This window comes from Mercurialis annua, linkage group LG5 (assembly GCF_937616625.2).
Source record: "Mercurialis annua linkage group LG5, ddMerAnnu1.2, whole genome shotgun sequence".
Lineage (NCBI taxonomy): Eukaryota > Viridiplantae > Streptophyta > Magnoliopsida > Malpighiales > Euphorbiaceae > Mercurialis > Mercurialis annua.
Window position 1 is genome coordinate 5,867,862 of NC_065574.1, and position 22,139 is coordinate 5,890,000.

The 22,139-nt window shown below is 29.2% G+C and overlaps 4 protein-coding genes across 6 annotated transcripts; 3 read left to right on the top strand and 1 right to left on the bottom strand.

Annotated features, from left to right (window-relative positions):
- Positions 1-7,239: 7,239 nt before the first annotated feature.
- Positions 7,240-11,347, bottom strand: LOC126679813 (hydroxyproline O-arabinosyltransferase 3-like). 3 transcript variants are annotated; one of them, XM_050374808.2, is made up of 10 exons: positions 11,210-11,347; positions 9,953-10,575; positions 9,280-9,347; positions 8,995-9,196; positions 8,736-8,833; positions 8,533-8,602; positions 8,344-8,415; positions 8,062-8,175; positions 7,557-7,641; positions 7,240-7,368 (listed from the first exon to the last, which is right to left on the bottom strand). In XM_050374808.2, the coding sequence occupies exons 2-9, from the start codon at positions 10,370-10,372 to the stop codon at positions 7,582-7,584; spliced, it is 1,104 nt and encodes a 367-aa protein (XP_050230765.1). In that variant the 5' UTR covers positions 10,373-10,575; positions 11,210-11,347; the 3' UTR covers positions 7,240-7,368; positions 7,557-7,581. The 3 variants fall into 3 exon arrangements, with proteins under 3 accessions (XP_050230765.1, XP_050230761.1, XP_050230762.1); XM_050374804.2 differs by lacking the exon at positions 7,240-7,368 and having other exon boundaries at positions 7,401-7,641; XM_050374805.2 differs by lacking the exon at positions 7,240-7,368 and having other exon boundaries at positions 7,401-7,641; positions 9,953-10,593.
- A 3,295-nt stretch (positions 11,348-14,642) lies between these two features.
- LOC126679845 (NADPH:quinone oxidoreductase-like) lies at positions 14,643-16,626 on the top strand. Its single transcript, XM_050374852.1, has 3 exons — positions 14,643-14,800; positions 14,887-15,081; positions 16,162-16,626. The coding sequence occupies exons 1-3, from the start codon at positions 14,704-14,706 to the stop codon at positions 16,464-16,466; spliced, it is 597 nt and encodes a 198-aa protein (XP_050230809.1). The 5' UTR covers positions 14,643-14,703; the 3' UTR covers positions 16,467-16,626.
- A 1,479-nt stretch (positions 16,627-18,105) lies between these two features.
- Positions 18,106-19,269, top strand: LOC126680069 (NAD(P)H:quinone oxidoreductase-like). The gene is made up of 3 exons (XM_050375111.1): positions 18,106-18,330; positions 18,420-18,611; positions 18,796-19,269. Exons 1-3 carry the CDS (start codon positions 18,252-18,254, stop codon positions 19,092-19,094), a joined length of 570 nt encoding a protein of 189 aa, XP_050231068.1. The 5' UTR covers positions 18,106-18,251; the 3' UTR covers positions 19,095-19,269.
- An 899-nt stretch (positions 19,270-20,168) lies between these two features.
- Positions 20,169-22,128, top strand: LOC126680068 (NADPH:quinone oxidoreductase-like). The gene is made up of 3 exons (XM_050375110.2): positions 20,169-20,402; positions 20,478-20,669; positions 21,798-22,128. The coding sequence occupies exons 1-3, from the start codon at positions 20,285-20,287 to the stop codon at positions 22,094-22,096; spliced, it is 609 nt and encodes a 202-aa protein (XP_050231067.1). The 5' UTR covers positions 20,169-20,284; the 3' UTR covers positions 22,097-22,128.
- The last annotated feature ends 11 nt before the right edge of the window (positions 22,129-22,139 follow it).

Below are 22,139 nucleotides of genomic sequence, written 5' to 3' on the forward strand. Positions count from 1 at the left end.
ATTATATAGACCTTAAATAATAATAAAAAAACTAAAACAAAGTGTGGAAGGAAATTTAATTACAATGAAATATGTCAATTATTAAGATTCTATAACAAAAAACAAAGGTGACGGTATTATTTATCTAAGATAGAATGAATATAGAATAAATTAGTTTGAAATGAAACCCAAATCTTGATTGGCTTAATACATCATTTGACCCCTAAACTATACCATTTTATTCTCTGCAACCTCTAAACTAATTTCATATTCTTTTGGATCTCTTAACTATTTTTTTTATTCTATTTAACCCCTCATTCGGAATGTGCACACCACGCGCGATGACGTGGATAAAATTGCTGACATGGCTTTGCTGACATAGGGTTAAATAGAATAAAAATAATAATTAAGAGGTCCAATGGAATACTAAAATAGTTTAGAGGTCATAGGAAATAAAAGGGTAAGGTTAGGAGTCAAAAAATATATTAAGTTTAAATATTTTTTTTAATTTAAAATAAAAATGATGTACTTTACATATTATTTGAAAAAATTATTTAAGACATTAAAAATCATGAAATTTAGTGTGTTTTTCAATTTTATACAAATTTTAAAAATTTAGAATTGATTTGAAAAGTTTGAAATTGCAAATTCGTGAAACACACTAAAATTTTATAATTGGAAATTCGTGAAACACATTAAAAATTACAATTTTTTAAAAAACTAGTCTTTTTTTAAGATTATCACAGTATACTAAATTTATATATTTTATAATATCGTTAAAAACAGACAAAACTTCTTTTATCATTATTGAAATGTAAATAAATATTTACATGTACAAGAAGTTATATTATGTAATTATTTGACTAAATTTTAATATTTTTTTATTTTTCTAGAAGATTAAATGGATGAAAGTTAAATAATTATATTTTTGAAAAGGTTAAATGGGTAAAAATTAAAAGTTTGAAGGTGCAATAGAAAAATAAAATAAGTTCAGGGGTCAAATAGAACAAAATAGTGTAGTTCGGGGGTTTAATAGAATAATTTATGCATTTTAATTATCCTTCACGCGCTTCAAAACGCGTTTTTGCCACGTTAGATGAAAAAGGTCAGATCGGCAAAAAAGTTACAGTTGACGGGTTAAATAGAACAAAAAATAAAGTTAAGAGGTCCAATAGAATATCAAATTAGTTTAAGAGTCTCAGAGAATAGAAGTGTATAGTTTAGGGGTCAAATGATATATTAAGCCAATCTTGATTTGTTTAAGAACTCAGTCACTTGGTATCATAAAATTAGGTTAGATGGAGTGTCAGTGAAGCATTAAGGAATTATAATAATTCTCCCTCAAAGACAGACACGTACGATGCACAAATACGAAGAAATGTAATATGATTCCAACAAATGATTAATAATTAAAAGTAAATATGGTGATCTGATACATTAATAAACTAATTCTGAAAGGGAAAGAAGATCGGCTTTATGTCCTGTCATCTATTTGTTTTTCTCTACATTTTATTTCTTCCTTTTATTCCTATTCCTATTCCTATTCACATTCAAATATCTTCATACTATATGATAAAATAAAATAAATATTTAAATGGACCGTGCATGTAGCTCTCCTCTTCTAAACCCTAGTCGCGCACTTCTCGTGGGAAGTTGATTTTGACCATTAATTTTGATTAAAATTCAGCTCTCCACCCCCAAATCTCTTAACTTTTACACCAAAAATGATTTTTATGATGCGATCAAAAAAATGTTTTTTTATGATATATTATTATTGGCTTAATTTCTTAAAAAAACTCTTACCTTGCACTTTTTGTTTATTTGTACCATAATCTTATAAAAACACAATTAATATCCAATTTTGAGTTTTTAAATTTCATCTCTACCTAAAACTAAAAAGCATTAAATTGTACTCTTTTTATTTGAAAAATAATTTATATTATATTTTTCTCTATTTTAAAAAATACAAACAAGTCCTTCAACTTAAAATATTCAAATACATCCTAATAATTAATTAATTTTTTTAATTTTATAAAATAATAAAATAAAATGAAAATATTTTAAAAACAAAAAATCCGGAACGATCGCTGGCGTCGGAGAAAGAGCGACGGCCGCTCCTTTTCCAAAAGTGGAGAAGGAGTAGCGGCTCCTTCTCCGATGAAAAAGAGCGGCGGCGGCGGCGGAATTTTTTTAAAAAAATTAAAAAGTTATTATTATTTTTAATTTTTTAAATTAAATAGTATTTTTGTACTATTAATAATATTAATATCTAATTGATATATAGGTTAAAATGAAGGATTGTTTTGAACTCTTTTTCAAATGAAAAGAGTACAATTTAATGTTTTTGGACAAGGATGAAACTTAAAAACCCAAAATTGGGTACAAATGGCGTTTCTACAGGGTCAGAGTATAAACGAAAAAAAAGTGTTAGGTGAGAGTTTTTTAAAGAATTAAGCCATTAATAATTAGTTGTATCTTCATTTTTCTTTTTGAATTTTAATGTTTTTTCCTCTACATGGGTCTTTTTTTCTTCTGTATGTGTATTAGTGAATTATTTCTTCTTGATTTTTACTTAAGATCTTAAAATTTTATATTCTAGATTGTACTTTGGCAGTACATTATTTGGAAATCATTTACAATATGAGATTTTCTCGCATTTGTTTGGAATATCAATTTATAAATTTAAACCCTATACAACTTGATTTTTGTTCTTTAAATTTGCTATAGGTCTATACTATATTTAATTATTGTAATTATTTAAATTAGTAATTATTGTGCCTATTTAACTAAATTAATTTTTAAATTTTATTTAATAGATCGTTTTTAAGTGGCACACTAGATAGCCAAAAAATGTTATGCTTTAATATATACTTTTTTAATTTAGAAGTTGCTGAAATTGACATTTTTACAGTCAATTTATCATTACTAACAACTTTTCTACTGTTAAAAAATTATAAACAACAATGCTCATCAATCTCAATATTTCTGAATAAAACTAATAATATTATAATATATTTTAGTAATAGATGTTCATCAATCTCAATATTTCTGAATAAAACTAATAATATTATAATATATTTTAGTAATATCTTATAATATTATTGACTATGTGCACAAATAAGATCACAAATAGGATGTATATAAAACTTTATGGATAAATAAATAGTAGCAAATTAAGGTGAGCTCTGTTAGAGTCAACACTTACAGGTGTTAGTTTTTAACTTCTTTTTTGTTGTCGAATACTAATAATATGGAATTGCATGTGACTCCATTGGTTAGTGGGAACTATATAATGTGAGTGGAACAACCAGAAATCTACTAAAAATTCCATACTTTTGTTTCTTTTGCACCTCTCCTTGTCGGTCACAATTTTTTTTTTTTTTTGCTTAATCTCATAAAGGAAAAACTTCAAAAATATAAGGATGTAGCAAAATGTAATAGATTCAAGAAGGTTAAGTTTCTTTTAGAAGCTCCTAGGAAATACAGTAAAATAATTAAATAGATAATAGAATTATATTTAGATTTCAAACCCTATAAGTGAAGCCGACTAAGAAGAAAAGGAGGGAGAAGTATAAAATTTAGAATGAATGAGTGGAGATTGTATAGGAATTTGTAGTTAATAATTTATAACATTAAATTTATTTCTATATTAACTATTATTTAAATTTATTAATTTTTTAGTTAATTCGATTTATAATCTATAAATCTAGTTTTTGATTAATTAATCCCTTATAACTATTTTAAAAAATTAATACATTTAATCTAATAGATAAAAATATACTAGATGTTTACAAGAACTAATTCAAAAATTGTTTTGATAATGATAATAATTATCTATTTCATACTAATGTAAAAAATAAATCGATAGTTGCATTAATAGAAAATATATTTAGATTCTTGACCGAAATAAAAATAAATAAGGAGTAGTGATGATATAAAAGTGAGCAATTTTTTTACATTTTCTCAATTTTCATTTCTCTATTATAATTTATTTTAGCTATTGTCACTCCAACTTCATTTTCATTATAATTTAGTAAAGTGATAGAAAGTTTGAATTTCATTTGAATTGATATAAATTTAATATTGTGGTAAAATGCTTGCTTAACACTCATTATAAAAAGAGCACCATTGTATTATTAAATTTTGACAAAAACAGGCTGGAGTTGTGTTAGGATATTCTTGGTATAAAATAAAAATTGAATAATAATAAAAATACTTATAAATTAAAATTAATGAATAATGGTAAGAGAAGGACAAAATTTGAAGGACAATGCATAAAAATTACCCTGCAAAAAAAAAGAAGCATATTCATTGAGTTGATGAGAAAGAAAAAGACGTTAGGAATAGTTATTTAGGCATGTGAATATGATCAATCATATTTGCAATCTCGTGAACTAATTGTCACACTCCCAATAAAATCATCACCTAAAGCATGATGCAATAATGCTTTCTTTTTCTTTTTCGTTATTTGATGCAATGTTTTATCATTCTACATATAAATATCTAATCACATAATTCCACTTTATTCATTTATTATTAAAAAATATACGACTTTTTAACAAACTTTACAATTTAATTATACCTCAAATGGTATAAGCGCTGGCAGCAAACTGCTAGGTCGTGGGTTCGATTTCTCCTACAAGCGCTCCCCCCTTTCCAATTATCAAAAAAAAATATTTTTTTATTTTTATAATGTGTTATGTATTTATTTTTCATAATTTTATCTAATCTGGTTATCTGAAGCTAATCCGGTCATCTAAATCAAATAATGCACACAAAATTTCTTCTAATTAGAAACATTAAGATCAGATGTATGAAAAGGAAAAGATCATGCATAAAATTGTACTATTAAAAATTAAAAAAATAATTTGGTTGAATTGAGTGACAAAGTACGTTAATGATGTAACTTTGAATTGTCAGGCGAGATAATAGAGACGAAGAGTATACTAAAAAGTTGCAGAATAAAGCTCCAAGTAAATTGGGGAAAGTAAATGAGGCTGTTAAAAGTAAAAATATGTATTGTACATGCAAAATAAAGATAAATAAAAACTGCATCCATTTCTGACTTTTCAGTAAATAATAGTACTAGAAAATATTTTAATGTAATATAATAAAATAATGGAGTCACGTGATGAGGTGGTTGCATGTTCATGGATGATAATGGAGCTTCCGCTTCTTTGCCGACAACTCTTCACGCCCTTTGTTTGTGCGTTTTGACGTCATTCCTCATCACATTACCATAATCTTTCTATGTTTATTCACAATTTGTACTAAATTACCAAATCTAATAAACTCATCATTTCCATAAACTTCTAAAAAGAGGTTTACTTATGATTATAAAAAGTATGATAAATAATTAATCACTATATTTAAAGAGTATTTGGTGTACTACTAAATTTGTTAATAAAATTTAGGATTAATTTCAAAAATAATTTCAAATTTAGCATCATTTGCAATTATAATATGAACTTTAAAATTCGACTATCAAATACATCAAATAATATTTTGACAAAAAAACAATGATACGGCCGTTGTAACTGTGCATTTTCTAGTGTCCATATTTGCATTCTTTTATCGAAAAATTATTAAGTGTTTTGAATTGTAGAAAATTAATAGTTCGTATTTGACATTACTAATATTTAAATTTTATGTTGTAATTATAAGCTTAATCACCAAAAATCCCCCCACCTTTTAGCTCCTTTTCAAGTGCATCCTGACGTTACAATTTTATCAACTGCCCCCTAATTCGCACCTTTGGGTTTCAATTCCACCCTCAAAATCAAATTGGATTTTTTTTCACTTGGCAAAAATTTATAAACCCTTATAGAGTACTCGTTTGATCTCTTTTCCACACAAAAAGTTAAAAATGGATAACTTATTTTAACTTTTTCCAAATGGAGAAGAAATCAATTTAACACTTGAGGGTCGAATTGAAAACCAAATGTGCGAATTAGGGTGCAACTAACAAAATTGCAACGTCAGGGTGCATTTGAAAAGGGATTAAAAGGTGGGTTTTTTTTTGTGATTAAGCCTAATTATGAAACAAGCTAACTTTGTGACTTAATTTACTTTTGATTAATTCCAGCAATATAAATAATAATAATAATAACAACTAATTCAAATGAAAATTTAACATAAAGTTTAAGTTATTAATAACACATCACCTTATGAAAAGCAAGAAATGGTCGGGTTTTTCGGGATGAAACAACGGATATCCATACTTTGGTTTTCAAAAGCATTTGCAAAGCGGTTAAATACCATCGAGATCAGAAGCATGATTTCCCTTATTTTGGATATCCATACGTTTATCGCTCTATAGATTTTTTCTGTAATTTCTATTAGACGTTTTTTCTGTCTCTTTTGCCTTCCACTGCTTTGTGGTTGAGCTAATACACCGATCATTTATCAAAAAAAAAAACACATCACCTTATATTACTATTCACAATAGTAAATTACGAATCTTTCAACTTTTTTTATCAAGAACATAGCGAAAAGTCGCGTTTCTCAAATTACGAACGACGAGATTTCAACTTGTAAAGAATTATGGAAGAACTAGAAAAAGAAATCTAGAATTTGTTTTTTTTTTTAAAATATGTTCTTCTAATTCTTTGACCTCCATGTCGCTTCATATAAGAGTATCGAAAATATAACAATATAATTTTGAAGTATCAAATATATAATTGTGATATCGACGAATTATAACACAAATAGAATAAGTGTTTAGTAGCATTCTATGGAGATTCTGTATTCAATTCCTCCATGCAATAAGTGATATTTTAGATAAAGATAAAATTCTAGCTTAAAGTATATTTTCAAAATCAATGAGCATTTTTGGATAGTTTATGAATTTTTCTAGAACTTGCTCATAGTGCAGAAATGAAGACGCATGTTAAGTAGTGTAGTCCTCACTACACATGAGTCACGAGGCCTTGCTTGAATTACAAGGAAAGAAATGTTATGGGCCAATTCAAAAGTATAAGATATGGAGATGGTCCTGTGCAGCAAATAGCTTTGAAACATGGCCATGTCTACCACTCACATCAACCCATCATCTTTTCTATAAATCAAGGGACCACAACACAATTATGCTAAAAATTTGAGGCTGAGCCACTCCTTTCAATTTACTCATGCTCTGTTTTTGTCCAATTTGGGCCTAATCATCAAAACCAGACTCTACTCAATGGGTCCATAACCAATGCACTTCAGAACATCACATGACCTCCCATCTTATTTTCAGAGATGCCCATTATTCCAATCCAATAAAACTAAAAAAATTATTTTATTTAAATCCGATCTTAACCGATTTTATAAAAACAAGGGAAGTTTACGTATTTACCTCAAAAATAAAAATAATTCTACTTACGAATTGCAAACGCCTAACTAAATCATCTGTCAGGAATAAGTAAAGGGAGACCATAGAATTCTTAGTAAGGGAACTAATTCTAGATTGAGAAATGAAACAACTTTCATATTTTACATCTATATTTCTCTATTCCTTAATGAAAATGATTAACCTGAGGTTTCTCAAGAACTAAAGATCAAAATTTGAGCATCTAAAAAATGAAAGTTACATTCACCTGGGGCAGTGATAAGTGGCATCAACTATGTGTCCCAATTGGGAATGTTGGCAGTAGCTTCATTCACCATCTTTACAAGAGTCACCTATACATATGTATGACCACCAAAACAAAACAAATTAACATCACAATTTCACATAGAATTAACTTGAATATTTCATTTGCACTCTATATTCCAACAACTAAAATACAATCAGCATAAGAAGAGGTGACAAGTCGTGCACTAAACTGTGTTTTTACTAATATTTTTAACTTTTTAGGTATTTTTTGTAAAGAACTAGAAAAAATAGCCTATGTCTTTCGGCCAAGCAAGGAAAGCAAATTTTTTGCCCCCCTAAGTAAGAACCCTGGCTCTGCCACTGTATATGACTGATAAGAAAGCTTAAATTTTGTACACTAGAAAATAACACATAAATTTCACAACCATTTTCCAGTTGACATACTGTATCTTTTAAACAAGCAGGAAACAAAGGGAAAAGTAATATCTAGTCAACTTGATTCATACCACACTTTCAGGAACCCCTGGAGGGGGCAACGGGATATTCTTCGGGGGAGGTCCGCGTAGATGGGATCTCTTGTCAAATCGCCACTCTCCGATTTTACCATATGTTAGCTCACCCTGGACATTAAGTATACCTCAACATGTTATAATACCAACAAAGATAAACTATGTTATAGATGTAGGTTTTTAAAAAAAAAAATTACAGAAAAAAACAATGAGTTTAATATAAAGGAATCAGAAGCTCAATAATTTTATAATTTTTTGGCATCTCTTCACTTCATTTACCTTTAAATTGTAGTCACATCCATAAGTATAATGAATGATAAACTTTTTTCCAATTTCCAAATCCCAAGGGGGCTGCATTTAAACCATTGAAAATCTTATAATCTGCTTTACGAAATAAAACTCATGCCGCACCTAAAATTTCAACAGAACAGCCGAAAGTACATACTAAATTCAGCCTGAAAATCAAACCTGCAGCATAAAGTCTTTCCGGAGAATGTGCTGAACGCCATGCAAAGCTGACGCTACAGCATATGCATACCTTAATTCACCAAGATGGAAGAAAAACAAAAAAACAACATAAGTATATTAATACAACAACTGTTTTCTAATTTTCAATTTATAATCAAAATTTAGCATGTAGTTGATTGAAAGTCATTTCCTCATATTCTTACATTTCCAGCACCCAGCCAAATGTTTTATCAGTCTCTTGGTCATTTTTCATTTGCAGAGAAACATTCATCCATGTAGGCGCAATTTTCTCGAGCATTTCCTGAATAGTTAAATGCCAACTGTGATTCATTTTCTTTTCTCCCAATAGAAACACGGGAAAAAATAGCAAAACTTAAACTAATACCCAAAAAGCACTTATACATATGTAAATAATGTATTCACTAATTAGAACCCATTACAGGGTCAAAACAGGAGATTTACCTTCTTGATAATGACAGGAGAATTGCCAATGGGATCAACATTTGTAACAGGGCCTTTCTCTGCCGGGTAATACTTCCTCACCGTCTCTTCATTCTCAGCAGGTTTAATGTAAAAAAATGGGAAAGCGGCTGGATACTCTCCATGTGCTAAATTCGGAAGAGGATTTACAAATACGTGATCAGGTTCTGCCATCAGTATATATCTGCATCAATTGCATGACAACATTCAAGTAGAGAGGAGGAGGTGATAATTGAATCAACTAACTTAGATGTGAAAAAAGCTCACTCTTCCTTAATTGTAGCCTTTTCCAGCCATTGCACAAAAGCCCAAGGTCTGTTTAAGACTACATAACCCTGGATACAGATTTCAAACCCACATCACAAGAAGTATCATTAAGACGGATTCATATGACGAATAAACTGAAGTTCATATAGAAAATGCAGGAGAATTGAAACAGAAGAGAGCACTGTAGAGAAGTTACTCGTGATTGGTGATAATGGAGTCACTAAACAAGCAAGCCATTTAACCATACTTGAGTTTCAAAGCATATACGAAGAAATTGAAAGCTAAAATTAAGTTCCCACAAAAAAAACTAAAGATAACTTAAGCAAGCAATGTAAATAGTTAGTTTCTTGTTCCTCCACTCAGTAGCTAATTACAACACGCAAATGGTGAATAATTTGTATCATAATGAAATGAAAATGAACAATTTCATTAAAGATGAATCAAAGTACTTCCCAAGTTTCTTCAACTTGTTTCTAACTAGCTTCCTAACAAAAATGATTATATAAATCTCCGAGGTAATACCTGACTGTCCATTCTAAAGAATAGGATTACGACAGGGCTCAAACAAGAAAATCACGAGCAATTAGCTATCCTAATAAAACTATAGCATTTAGAAAAACAAGTAAGTCTGGTTAGGAACTCTCAGCCAACAAGGAAGGAAGTAGGGTCTTACCCTATCAAGGCCGGCTGGAAGAGGATCAACTACAAAAGTAGGAATCTCATCCATCAAATTGTCAGGTTTTCCCGAGTGCAAAATCCGTGTGAATCCCCCCATGTCCGAACCAGGAAGTTCCTTTTTCTGCTTATACCAGTAATACATGATGCGGCATTGCCATTTGCTGTAAGGAGCATCAGTAGCTGTTAAGGCAACATGAAATGGCATTTTGACATTTGTTGATTTCTTGGCATCTTCAGGCCTTTCAATAACAGGATCAATAAACACTTCACGATCTGAACCAACATCCGTCCATTTTCCAACATATCTATTTTGCATCATCATGGTAACTAGATTATACGTGGCAAAGAAAAAGCCGAGAACCAATAAAACAAAAAGCAATGGTGAAGCACGCCCCATTGCCTTTCTCTCGATCATCAATGACTGTCAAATAAAAATCCAATATCCTTTACAACTAGTACCAAATCAAAATCAAAATCCAGCAACCTTATTACCACCTAGGATCTTCTAAAATTAACCAGACACCGTAATAAACTAAAAGTTCAAGACACTACATTTATCTGATACAAACTCGTAGTCAATTGAGGAGATAACAATGGATAAACTCCCCAATAAGTAACCTGCAAATCAATTAGAACCTACATCAAGAACATAATTATCAAGGATTAGACCATCAAAAGATATAGACCGTTACACAGTGACTAGAAGCACACAAAAACAATGCCACCATAAACAATCATTGACAAAGTTTCCAACTTTTTAAAAATCTAACTGGTAGCACAGATACAGAGAACAGAACTCGAACATGGCCACAGCGAAACAGTGTTATTTCAAAATAATTTATGATAAAAATGAAGTTTCATGTCCGAAAAGCAAGTTTCTGACACGTTTTCGATTCGGGAAACATCAATTGAATGAGTTGTTCTGTACCCAAACAGAGAAAAGAAAACAAAAAATCACATCAAATTCATTCCATAAAATCTCTTAAATCATCCAATGAACAGTTCAATATATAATACAGCACAGCCATAAACACACGAGTTTTAAATACTATTTAAGCCAACCCATCAAATCTCAAGCTCTCAAGTTTGAGTAACAGTGATTAAAAAGTCAATGCTGATGATTCAGATGAATGCAACAAATTGACATGCACAAAAGAAAAACAAGCCGAACAATCTATCAAAACTCCCATGCTTTGATGATTTCAAAAATAAATATGATGAGTGTGAGTTTAGAAGGAAATAGAAAACGTACCATCAAAATTTCGGATTCGTATAAGCTTTGTTTTGATCAACAAATTAAAATACAGATTCTAACAAGTCGGTTTCTTTTCTCTTCTTTTAAAAAGAAAATCTGTCTTTTTCTAATACAAAGTACAAACAAACTCAGTAGCAATTCTTTTCTTTTTCTTTTCCGATGTGTGAATATAACAGTTTTTTTATATATATTTTTTCCGAATTAATTTTTTTCTTTTTTTATAATTTAAAAGACTCCGCTTTTTTCTCTTTTTGGATAAAAAAAGACGTTTGTGAAAATAACTGAACACTCGACTTTAACAAAAAAACTGTTAAATAGTAAATAAATTATACAAATTAATGTATAGTTCATGCGTATTTTTAAATTAATTTTGAAATGATTTTTCTGGATTATGTTTAGCTTTCATTAGAAGAAATTTATGTATTTCATTTTAAAAAATTAGCTCAAATTATATTTTTATTATAAAATATAAAATAAAATAAAATAATTATAAAAAAAGTCAACTAAAATCTGAATTTTATAAACTTATAAATATTATAATCTTCCATTTTTTTATTACTATATGACTGCATTTTTAGTTGTCTTGGCACATTTTCCAATTTTGTGAAGGTGCATTCATGTTTCTTAATCAAGTTAATGAACTTTGGTCTTATAGAAATTGAAAATGCTTAGTATTAGTAAAAGAAGTGTTATTTCTGTAATTGTTGTTGAAAATGGAAGATTAGATAAAGAAAAAGGAAATAAAGAACCTACAAAGGGGAAAATGTATAAATAAAAAAACAAATTCTGATTAACTATTAAGAAGAGGAAGCAAACAAAAAAGAAAGCAAATCAAGGCAAAATCGATTATATACACACAATATGTGTTTTTGTTAGAGCCACTATGAAAAATATTAACAATATAAAATATTTCATAGGACCTATTATTTTTTTGTATTATGGTATATATGAGAGTTCTGAAGACATTTTTAGATTTTTAATATCCAAATTATTTTAATAGGATAAGTCTTTTACGTAAAATAAAATTTTAAACTTAAATTTTAAATAGTTGAATACGTGAATATAGTGCGACCTCACATAATTAAAGAGTTCATTTCCACTTAGAGTTCCTCTATTATACTTTAAATGTTTTTTAGCAAAATAATATTGTATAATTTTAATCGTTTTGATAAATATGTTTTTTTTAAATAATTTAGATATTATGATCCGATTAATTTTATAATTAAATCTAAATTTTAAAATTACAAATAAATTTTTAATTTCAATTATTAATTTTTTTTATATGTGTGGTTTGTTCGAAAATGGTATTTAGAAAACAACAAAGGGAGTAGTTGCATCTTTTTTTTACCATGGATGGTATTAAAACAAGGAAAAGTAAGCAAAATTAAATATAAATCAAGTTGTGTATTAAGACAGCTTTTCTTTTTCATCGTATACATTCAAACATATAAAAATAAAACCTTCAAATATAGAACAAATCTGAACAGCCATAATTGAAATTGAACAAAGCCGCCTCCCTCAATCAATAGACATTTTTTTCTTTCAAATATATAGTCTTTGTTTATGTAACTCGTTACTTAAATTAATCTCTAATTGCGGACTACTACATGTGAATGTTGAATAGGTTTACAGAGATTTCATTATTATGATACTTTTTAGGTCAAATGTTGTAAAAAGGCCAAACTTTTTATAAAAGTTTCATAAAAGTCCTGACCTTTCAATTTTGTCGATTTTGGCCAAAAACAAATTATTTGGTTTCAGTTGTAGCCAATTCTCAATTTGATTTCAATTTGCCTATGTAACGCCTATGTGGCGCCTATGTGGCGCCTATGTGGCATATCAAATATTGAAAGGTCAAGACTTTTGTGAAACCAAATAATTTATTTTTGGCCAAAATCGACAAAATTGAAAGGTCAGGACTTTTGTGAAACCAAATAATCGGTTTTTGGCCAAAATCGACAAAATTGAAAGGTCAGGACTTTTGTGAAATTTTTGTGAAAGTTTTGACCTTTTTACAACATTTGGCCTACTTTTTTATAAAGAGTGGAGCTATTTTAAGAAAAATAATTGATAGAGAGGGAGTATCTATTTTTATTTTTATAAAATTATCAATTTTTATTGATTAAAACAAATAAAATCAGATTAAAAGAACATAATTTTGTTAATTTTTTTATTCATATTAATTTTTGAAATGGTTCCGATTAATATTACTCCGAAAGTGTAATGTTTAATATTAATATTTAATCAAACATCGAATCCGGACTTAGTTCGACAAACTAACAGTGAGCATCTATTATTTCATTCACTGAATTCCGGACTCGTTTTTAACCGGCCGGTATTAAATATTAAAATTAAATTGAAAAATTGGTCTTTTTTCGAAAATTTAATTAAAATGGATTGATTGTGATATTATTAGATTCTTCATTCTTTAGAAATGAATTATAGAAGTATTTTCTTATAAATTTTTTTCTTTTATATTTTTTTATAATAGAAATAAGAAATATTTAGTTATTTACGTTGTTGGAATTAGAAACCAACAAATATTTATTTCGCCTCTTGAACTTAATACAAAAGATCAAATAAGACCTAAATTCGCGATTTTGAAACAAACACCCTAAAATTTGTCATTTTAGCTCATTTTACTCCTTAAAAGAGATGATAGAAAATGAATTAACATAAAATTATTGAAAAAGTTAGAGGAGAAGAGATAAGACGAGACATTTTATTAAATTTTAGAGTATTATTGTTTTAAGGTCATTAATTTATCTTATTTGATATTTTATGTCAAATTCACGAACAAAATGGTCTTTTATTCAATTCAAAACTATAATATCAAACTCAAACGATATTTTTTTGTCAAAATGCATAATTTTATTGTTGAGAAAAACAACTAGAAAAAATTTCAATTCTATCTTAATATTTGGACAAAAATTACAATAAATCTTAATTGAATGCTGCTATGCTTTTGGCTACAAAGAGTCATATAACAAATGATGTAATACATTAAATTCATAAAAATTAAACTTAAATGGATATTAAATGGAGTAAAAATAATAAAGACGGAGAATCTAAAGAAAGTTATTTGATTGGTAAAATATTTAAATGAAAAATTTATAAGAAAGATATAAAAAACTTTTTTTATATACATCAGCAGAAAAATACATAAATTATTTTAATGTTGCCATTGAGATGAAAAATGACTTAAAAGGTGCAAAAATTCCCCTCAGTTTAACATTAAAATTTAATCATATGAGTTTAAATTTTAATTCTCAACACATTAGGGTCATTTTTGCTCTTTAGTGGCAATATGTGGATCCTAATTGAGATTCAAAAAACATAAAGGGTCATGTGAAATTTTGGGTAAACATTAGGGTCGTTTTTATACCTTATCCCAATAAATCTATAATAATAATTTTTGTTTCTATAAATAAAAATGAACCAATCGGACATACTCGCCCAGCACTCTTCAACGGCAGCAACCGGAGAGAACTATGGAGACAACAATCGGAACCGACCCGGTGATTAAAGTCGCCGCTCTCTGTGGTTCTCTCCGCAAAGCCTCCTATAATCGCGGTCTCATTCGTTATGGTAAAATAAAAACCCATTTCAAATAATATTTGAAGTGTTGTTTTTGATTTTATGTTGATTTGGTTGATTTTTGTTTGAATTTGAAGCGATTGAGCTAACCAAGGAGTCAGTGAAGGGAATTCAAATCGATTACATAGACATTTCGCCACTGCCTATGCTTAATACTGATCTTGAAGGTCCCGCCGGTTCTTTCCCGCCGGTTGTTGAAGCTTTCCGGCAAAGAATTCGTGAAGCTGATAGCTTCATTTTTGCTTCCCCTGAATATAATTATTCTATCACTGGTACATTTTTTCCCTTCTTTTCATAATTTATATGCTCCTATGCCAATAATTATTGTTCAGAATTTACAATTTTTTACTATGTGATGATTAATCGTGCATAGAAAAGGAAATTGAAATGTTAGAATACGGAAATGGAACTCGATTAGTTTTCGAAGATGGAAGCTAATTACTGAAATGTAGTACTTGATAAGTTTACAATATAACTTGTTAGTAATATGTATGTTCACAAACTGTTGCCTCGGGATCAAATTGATCCGAAAACACAAGTTTTGGGTCTAATTGACCCAAAAAGTTAAAATAGACTTATTCGATTTCGAGATAAGTTTGAGAGCCGCGTTGACCCTTTGTTCAAACTATTATCATTAAGAAGAGTACTTAAGCAAGAAGTGCCTTGTCGTTCGGACAGTAGTTAAATAGGCGGAGCGTAAATTTGCTGCTAATCTTTGGATTACTAGTTTATTCAAAAATACTGGCTGTTTTCAGCATTGCTTTAACTTCTCCCCTGGTCCGTTCCTAACAAAGTTTCACAGTAGCTGCAGAAATTTTTCTGCAAGTTTGTTATTATCTAGTTTGATTTATCACAACAGTTGGAGTAGACAATGGGATGCCTCATTTATGTTTTATGTTAACATCTTTCTCATTGCAAATTGGCCTAATTCCTCACGAGTGTATCTGATCTATGTTGCATGGAAATTTATCAAGTCGCATGTTTTAGCGTTTTGTTTTTAAAAATGTTTCTGAAATAACTTATACTTTTAAAAGATATCGTTTTACTGTTTTCGAGTGTCAGTTTTTCCATTTTAATGTTCTATTTCCATGAAACATAGGTTTTGAGTCTTTTGACCATCATGCTATAAGTTGTTATGGTGCCGGTGTTTTTCATTTCAGACTATACTACTCTATTATAATCCCCTCCACTGCTAAGCATTAATGTTTTGAATTGTCAAAAAGAGAGAGAGTGCAGCCTTGAACTCGAAGATTGAGAAAGTTCACGACACAGTAGGATTATTTTCTGCATTGCTTCTATAGATTACTTATATTATTTTTTAAAATTTCTTTTTCTCATTTATTTTGGTATAGCTCCATTGAAAAATGCAATTGATTGGGCATCTAGATCGCCAAACTGTTGGGCTGATAAAGCCGCTGCAGTTGTGAGTGCTGGAGGAAGTTTCGGTGGTGGTCGATCCCAATACCATCTTCGCCAAATTGGAGTGTTCCTGGACCTCCATTTTATCAACAAACCTGAGCTTTACGTGAATGCATTTGCGCCTCCTACAAAATTCGACAGTGATGGCAACTTGATTGATCCAGCTTCAAAGGAGAGACTAAAACAAGTTCTCCTGAGCTTATATGCCTTTACTTTGCGACTCAAAGAAAAATGTTAAGTTATGCTGTAATATAGGCTCATCCATTTATGCCAATCAAGCAGTTATTTGGTTGGTATCTTCACTTGTGATAGTTTTAATTTGTTGAAGTTCTAAATTCGAGTTTCATATGACTAATAATTCATATAATTAGATGAGAATTTGTCACTTTTATGGTGAATGAGAATGTTCAGATTTATTTTCTAAAATGAGTACGTGTTTTGTAATTAATACGAATTTAAATAATAACACTATAAGTAAATAAATATGTCTTACTAATTGATCATCTTTAGCAACGGCGATATTCAGTCAAAGACACCATGGCTGAAGGTGCGATGAACCATAATTCAAGACAAGATGCCCGTCATTGAAACTTCAACGAGGCTAATATGGTTTCTGTTTGTAATTTTTTTATTAATCTTAGTAAACAAATTTACTTAACAACTTCGAATAAATCGCAAAAATCTACCTAATTGTCAGTCCAACGTCATATTTTATTCCAATGACAAATATTTTTAGTACGTAGCCAATATCTTTTAGTGACGTCTTATGAAGCTAGATTAATGCAATTAACCCAATAAGAAAAGCACATACTTTGTCTCACTTAATGCAATTAGACTATCATTAGAATTAAATACTTTCAATTCAAGTTAAAATTGATAAAAATAATATTTTTTACTAGAGTTGTTAAAAGTCGGCAGTAGTCTAAATTTTCTATAGAATTACACTTTTTTAATAAAAGAGGAAGTCCACAAATATTTTGCAATTCTGATACGAACTTTCAATTTTGGCACATTACGGTATTCTTATTCAATTTGGAACACCAGATATTTTTTTTATAAGAATGACATGGACATTAAAATATATATTCTACCTGCATCCATCCATATAAGTATTATTTTTATTGAAAACATGTTTGGTGTTTTAATATTATAAAAAGAATTAATAATTTATATTTAAAATGCTAAAGTTAAAAATTCATTTAAAATTTCATGGTAATTTGAAACACCAAATTATATAGTAATTCGTAGTTAAATATGTAATTAAATAAAATAAAAAAGGATTTATTTCTTAAAACTTTTTTCTTTTAAAAAACATTTCTACATAGGATAAAAATTTAAATGTATGCTATATTTTCATTAAAAAAAATCCGTAACCGTTAACGTTAGAAAAGACGCACCCTTTTTGTTCAAAATTTTATAAGTAGGTTATAATTAAAATAAAATGTCAAGAATTTAAAATATTTTAGATCAATACACCTAAAAAAATCAATAAATGAGATTGATAGTTGGTTGATTCATTTATGGCTCAACTCATTCTAAACTCCTTATACTATTATCTTTTATTTCAATTAATCCCCAAAAATTTTTATATTTTAGTAGTCTCTTAACGATTCATTCTGCACTCATATGGTCCCCTTATACAAAAAACGTCGTCGTTTTATGCCAATTAAAACAATTATGTTTTTTTTAATGTATAAAATAAATAGTTGATAGACTACTAAAATACAAAATATTTGTTAGGGATCAAGTTAAATAAAAACTAAGTAGTCTTCATTTATTCAAACTTTTGATAGACCAAAACAATAAAAAAGGGTTTAAGAAGACGAAATTTTACAGGGCAGCTTTAGCTCTGCTGCTATTAGAAAATAACAACCAAGTATGACGGCTGTTTGAACTTTCTTGACCATCTTACCAGTTGATTTTTTCAGAATCAGTCCTTCATCTTTCTTTAATTCCTGAATTTACTTATATATAGAATACTGATACATTCTTCTCCACATACAAATAAAAAATCAGAACAAAAATGGCACAAGCGATTAAAGTTGTAGCTCTTAGCGGCTCACTCCGAAAATCTTCCTTCAACACAGGCCTCATTCGTTCCGGTACACTTAATCTCTTTAATTTATTCTTATAATAATTAATCTTGGTTTAATGCAATGATTTGATTTTTACGTTTATTGTTTGGATTTAGCAATTAAGCTTTGTAAGGAGTCTGTGAATGGTATCCAAATTGAACACGCAGACATCTCTGAGCTACCGATGCTAAACACCGATCTTATTGTCGACGGAGCTTATCCGCCGGCTGTTGAATCTTTTCGCCGAGCAGTTCTGATGGCTGATTGTTTCCTTTTTGCTTCTCCTGAGAATAATTACTCCATTGCAGGTAATTTTTTTCTTTCTTTTCGCAATATACTCCTACTGCATTTGAAATTTTAACTTTTGTTTAATAGGGTCCTCCAACTTCAATTTTGTTTAATTAGATCCTTAAACAGTTAACAGCCACTGACTATGAGAAACAGCTGAACCGAATAGATATTTTTTAAGATTTGCTTTTCGTTTGATGACAGTTCCTTTGAAGAATGCAATCGACTGGGCCTCTTTGGCACCTAATTGTTGGGGTGATAAGGCAGCTGCCATCATCAGTGCTGGAGGAGGATTTGGCGGTGGAAGATCGCAGTACCATCTTCGCCAAGTCGGAGTTTTTGTGGACCTACATTTCATCAACAGACCTGAATTTTTCTTGAATGCATTCCAATCTCCGGCAAAGTTTGACAGTGATGGTAACTTGATTGATGCTGAGGCCGAAGAGAAATTGAAAACAATACTCGTTGCTCTTCGTGACTTCACCTTGCGGCTTAAAAACTAGCGAATCAACAGTTAATAGTATTAGTTTTTGAAGAGTGTTGTGACATTTTAGTTAAAATGTTTTGTGCAGTTTTTCTTATGGAAATAGCGCAATGATATAATAAAACTTTAATTTTTTCGTAACTTTAATTTATCAATCATAATAAAAGAAATGATTTTATCAGTTTTAAATTTAATTGAAGAATTATGTTCTAGTTATATTTACGTGGATATCATGTTATATGGTTGTCATTAAAAATAAATAAATAAATCGCAGTTTATGATTTGAAGAATTTAAACAAAAATTAATATATTATTAGTATTATTTAAGTTATTTTTTGCTCTATACATTTTCTATTATATAAGATAAAAACCCAAATAAATCTATATTTGCATAAAATAGATCCAACGGTGCATCCACGTCAACAAGAGATTTAAATAATTATTCACGACCAAATAGTTAACTCAAATAGTAAGAATATTCTTTTGAGTCGTTGACACTATAGGGTAATAGTGAAATACTTTAAAGCACCATTTGAATTGAAGAAATTTGAATGGTCAAAATTCATACACTTTACACAATTTTATAGATTTCAACAAAATTTGTTGTATAGCATAATAAAAAGTGACGAGAATCTATAAATTGTCAAAATCCATCATTTTTTAAAAAATTCATGTATTTACCTATTAAAAGGTAGAAAAATTGAAATTCGCCATTTTTTTATAATTAAAAAGGAGGAGCGCTTGTGGGAGGAATTGAATAGACGACCTAGTATATTTATGCCAATTGCTACCATTTGAGCTGCAGCTCGTTGATAAATTCACCATTTTTTATACTTATAGATTGTAGAATATTTTATTATTCAATATTATCTCTATAAATCCGTTGATTTCAGGTTCTATCCGAGTGTATAAAATGTCAATTTGTGAATTTTACATTCTATAAATTTTATTAAATTTATAGATTTTAAAATCATCCAATTCAAACGGTGTCTAACAATTTTCTAAATAATCAAAAGAAGAGAAAAGTACTTATTTTTATTCCAATTGTTTTGATTCATTATTCTTATTCCTATAAAATTATAAATCATATCCAAAAGAAAACGAAAGAATCAATAAAGGAAGAGACCACCATTCATTTATTCGAACAACAACAAAGAAAAAATACATTGAGAAAACTTTCTTACATATTATCGTACGCAGCATTCGAGCATGTTATCGGTTGTAAACATGGCAGCAGCCGCTAGTCCAGCGGCGCCGGCGGTCGAAGTTGCAGCTCTTAGCGGGTCACTCAGCAAATCTTCCCTCAACACAGGCCTCATTCGTTCTGGTACAATCTAATAGTATCTTTTTATTCTATAATGTATCTTTGATTATTTACATCTAATTTATTGTTTGGATTTAGCAATTAAGCTTAGCAAGGAGTCTGTGAATGGTATCCAAATTGAACACGTGGACATCTCCCAGCTACCAATGCTAAACACCGATCTTATTGTCGACGGAGCATATCCGCCGGCTGTCGAATCTTTTCGCCGAACTATTGTGAAAGCTGATAGTTTCCTTTTTGCTTCTCCTGAGCATAATTACTCCATTACTGGTAAGTTGTAACTGGCAGCCTTCATATCTTCTTTAATATAAATAGGCTAAAGCACCAAAAAACCCATCAAATTATTTAGAAAGAGCAAAAAAGTTATTTTAGTTATTTTTGCTTCTTAAGCCCTTAATATTTTTATATAGTGCTCAATTTTTTTAAAAGAACATTTAAACCCTTTTATTTATTTTTTAGACACTTAGTCTCTCATATTTTTAGTTATTTATGTGGGGGGTTTTAAGTTTGCACCATTTAAAAACATTAGGAGCTTAAATGGTCCGAAAAAATCAAAAAATATTATGTGCTTTTTTTAATAATCTGAAAGATTTGTACCTTCTACCATATTTATACATGCATACATATATTTAGGTATTTTCATCCAAAAAGAGCACATTTTTTAGATTTTTAAAATACCGATTAAATCTTTTAATTTTATTAATTATAGCTTAATTTTGATAAATATATTTTAGTTATAGCTAAGTATCCAATTTAAATACTTATTTATTCAAAAAAGGTTAAATTATTTTAACTTTGTTCATATAAAACCAATTTTTTTAGTTTTATCAATTTTAGCCTAACTTTGATAAGTGTCTTACTATTGGCAAAAAATTTAATTTTGATCAGAAATGAAAAATCTAAAAATAAGTGAATTTTTTTCCCCTAAAGATAGAATTTATTGATAAAGAGTAAATTACATTGGAAAGTCATATAACAAAGTTAATATATGATCTTTCAACTTGATCTAAAATACTAACAAACAACCCAAGATACAAGCAAAAAATAACTCGAAATTAAGAAAATCTAGCATCGATTCCGCATGAAAGGACCAAATGATATGACTGTTTTTTTTATTGCATAGACCATAATGTTTTTGATAATAATTCAAAAAATATATGAATTATATATTGTTTTATTAAATGAATGAACTAATAGTCTAATACTATTAAAAAACTCGAATCAAATAAATAACATTGAAAATGTTAAATATAACATTATTCCTTAATCATAGCTAATAAACAAGTTAATGCATTACCTACAGTAACAAAACATCAATTTTGTAATATTAATTTTATTTTAGAATAAACAAAATATGAAAAAAAAAGAGAATATTAATTTTGTTTATCGACATGACAGCACCTTTGAAGAATGCAATGGACTGGGCCTCCATGGCACCTAACTGTTGGGCTGATAAGGCAGCTGCCGTGGTCAGTGTCGGAGGAGGTTTTGGCGGTGGAAGATCGCAGTACCATCTCCGTCAAATCGGCGTATATCTGGACCTGCATTTCATCAACAAACCTGAATTCTTCTTGAATGCATTCCAGCCTCCGCCAAAGTTTGATAGCCATTGTAACTTGATTGACGTTGAGGCCGAGGAGAATTTAAAAGTAATTCTTGTTGCTCTTCGTGACTTCACTCTGCGCCTTAAAAATTAGTGGATCAAACAATTAATTCCGTCTTAAAATAATTGTTTATTTT

Coding starts and splice junctions, on each gene's coding strand:
- LOC126679813 (XM_050374808.2), bottom strand. CDS start 10,372: ATGATCGAGAGAAAGGCAATGGGGCGTGCTTCACCATTGCTTTTTGTT. Junction 8,416..8,532: donor GGAAAGACTTTATGCTGCAG/GTTTGATTTTCA, acceptor GTTTAAATGCAG/CCCCCTTGGGATTTGGAAAT. Junction 8,176..8,343: donor GATGTGACTACAATTTAAAG/GTAAATGAAGTG, acceptor CTTAATGTCCAG/GGTGAGCTAACATATGGTAA.
- LOC126679845 (XM_050374852.1), top strand. CDS start 14,704: ATGGAGACAACAATCGGAACCGACCCGGTGATTAAAGTCGCCGCTCTC. Junction 14,801..14,886: donor TCGCGGTCTCATTCGTTATG/GTAAAATAAAAA, acceptor TTGAATTTGAAG/CGATTGAGCTAACCAAGGAG. Junction 15,082..16,161: donor ATATAATTATTCTATCACTG/GTACATTTTTTC, acceptor ATTTTGGTATAG/CTCCATTGAAAAATGCAATT.
- LOC126680069 (XM_050375111.1), top strand. CDS start 18,252: ATGGCACAAGCGATTAAAGTTGTAGCTCTTAGCGGCTCACTCCGAAAA. Junction 18,331..18,419: donor CACAGGCCTCATTCGTTCCG/GTACACTTAATC, acceptor GTTTGGATTTAG/CAATTAAGCTTTGTAAGGAG. Junction 18,612..18,795: donor GAATAATTACTCCATTGCAG/GTAATTTTTTTC, acceptor GTTTGATGACAG/TTCCTTTGAAGAATGCAATC.
- LOC126680068 (XM_050375110.2), top strand. CDS start 20,285: ATGTTATCGGTTGTAAACATGGCAGCAGCCGCTAGTCCAGCGGCGCCG. Junction 20,403..20,477: donor CACAGGCCTCATTCGTTCTG/GTACAATCTAAT, acceptor GTTTGGATTTAG/CAATTAAGCTTAGCAAGGAG. Junction 20,670..21,797: donor GCATAATTACTCCATTACTG/GTAAGTTGTAAC, acceptor TCGACATGACAG/CACCTTTGAAGAATGCAATG.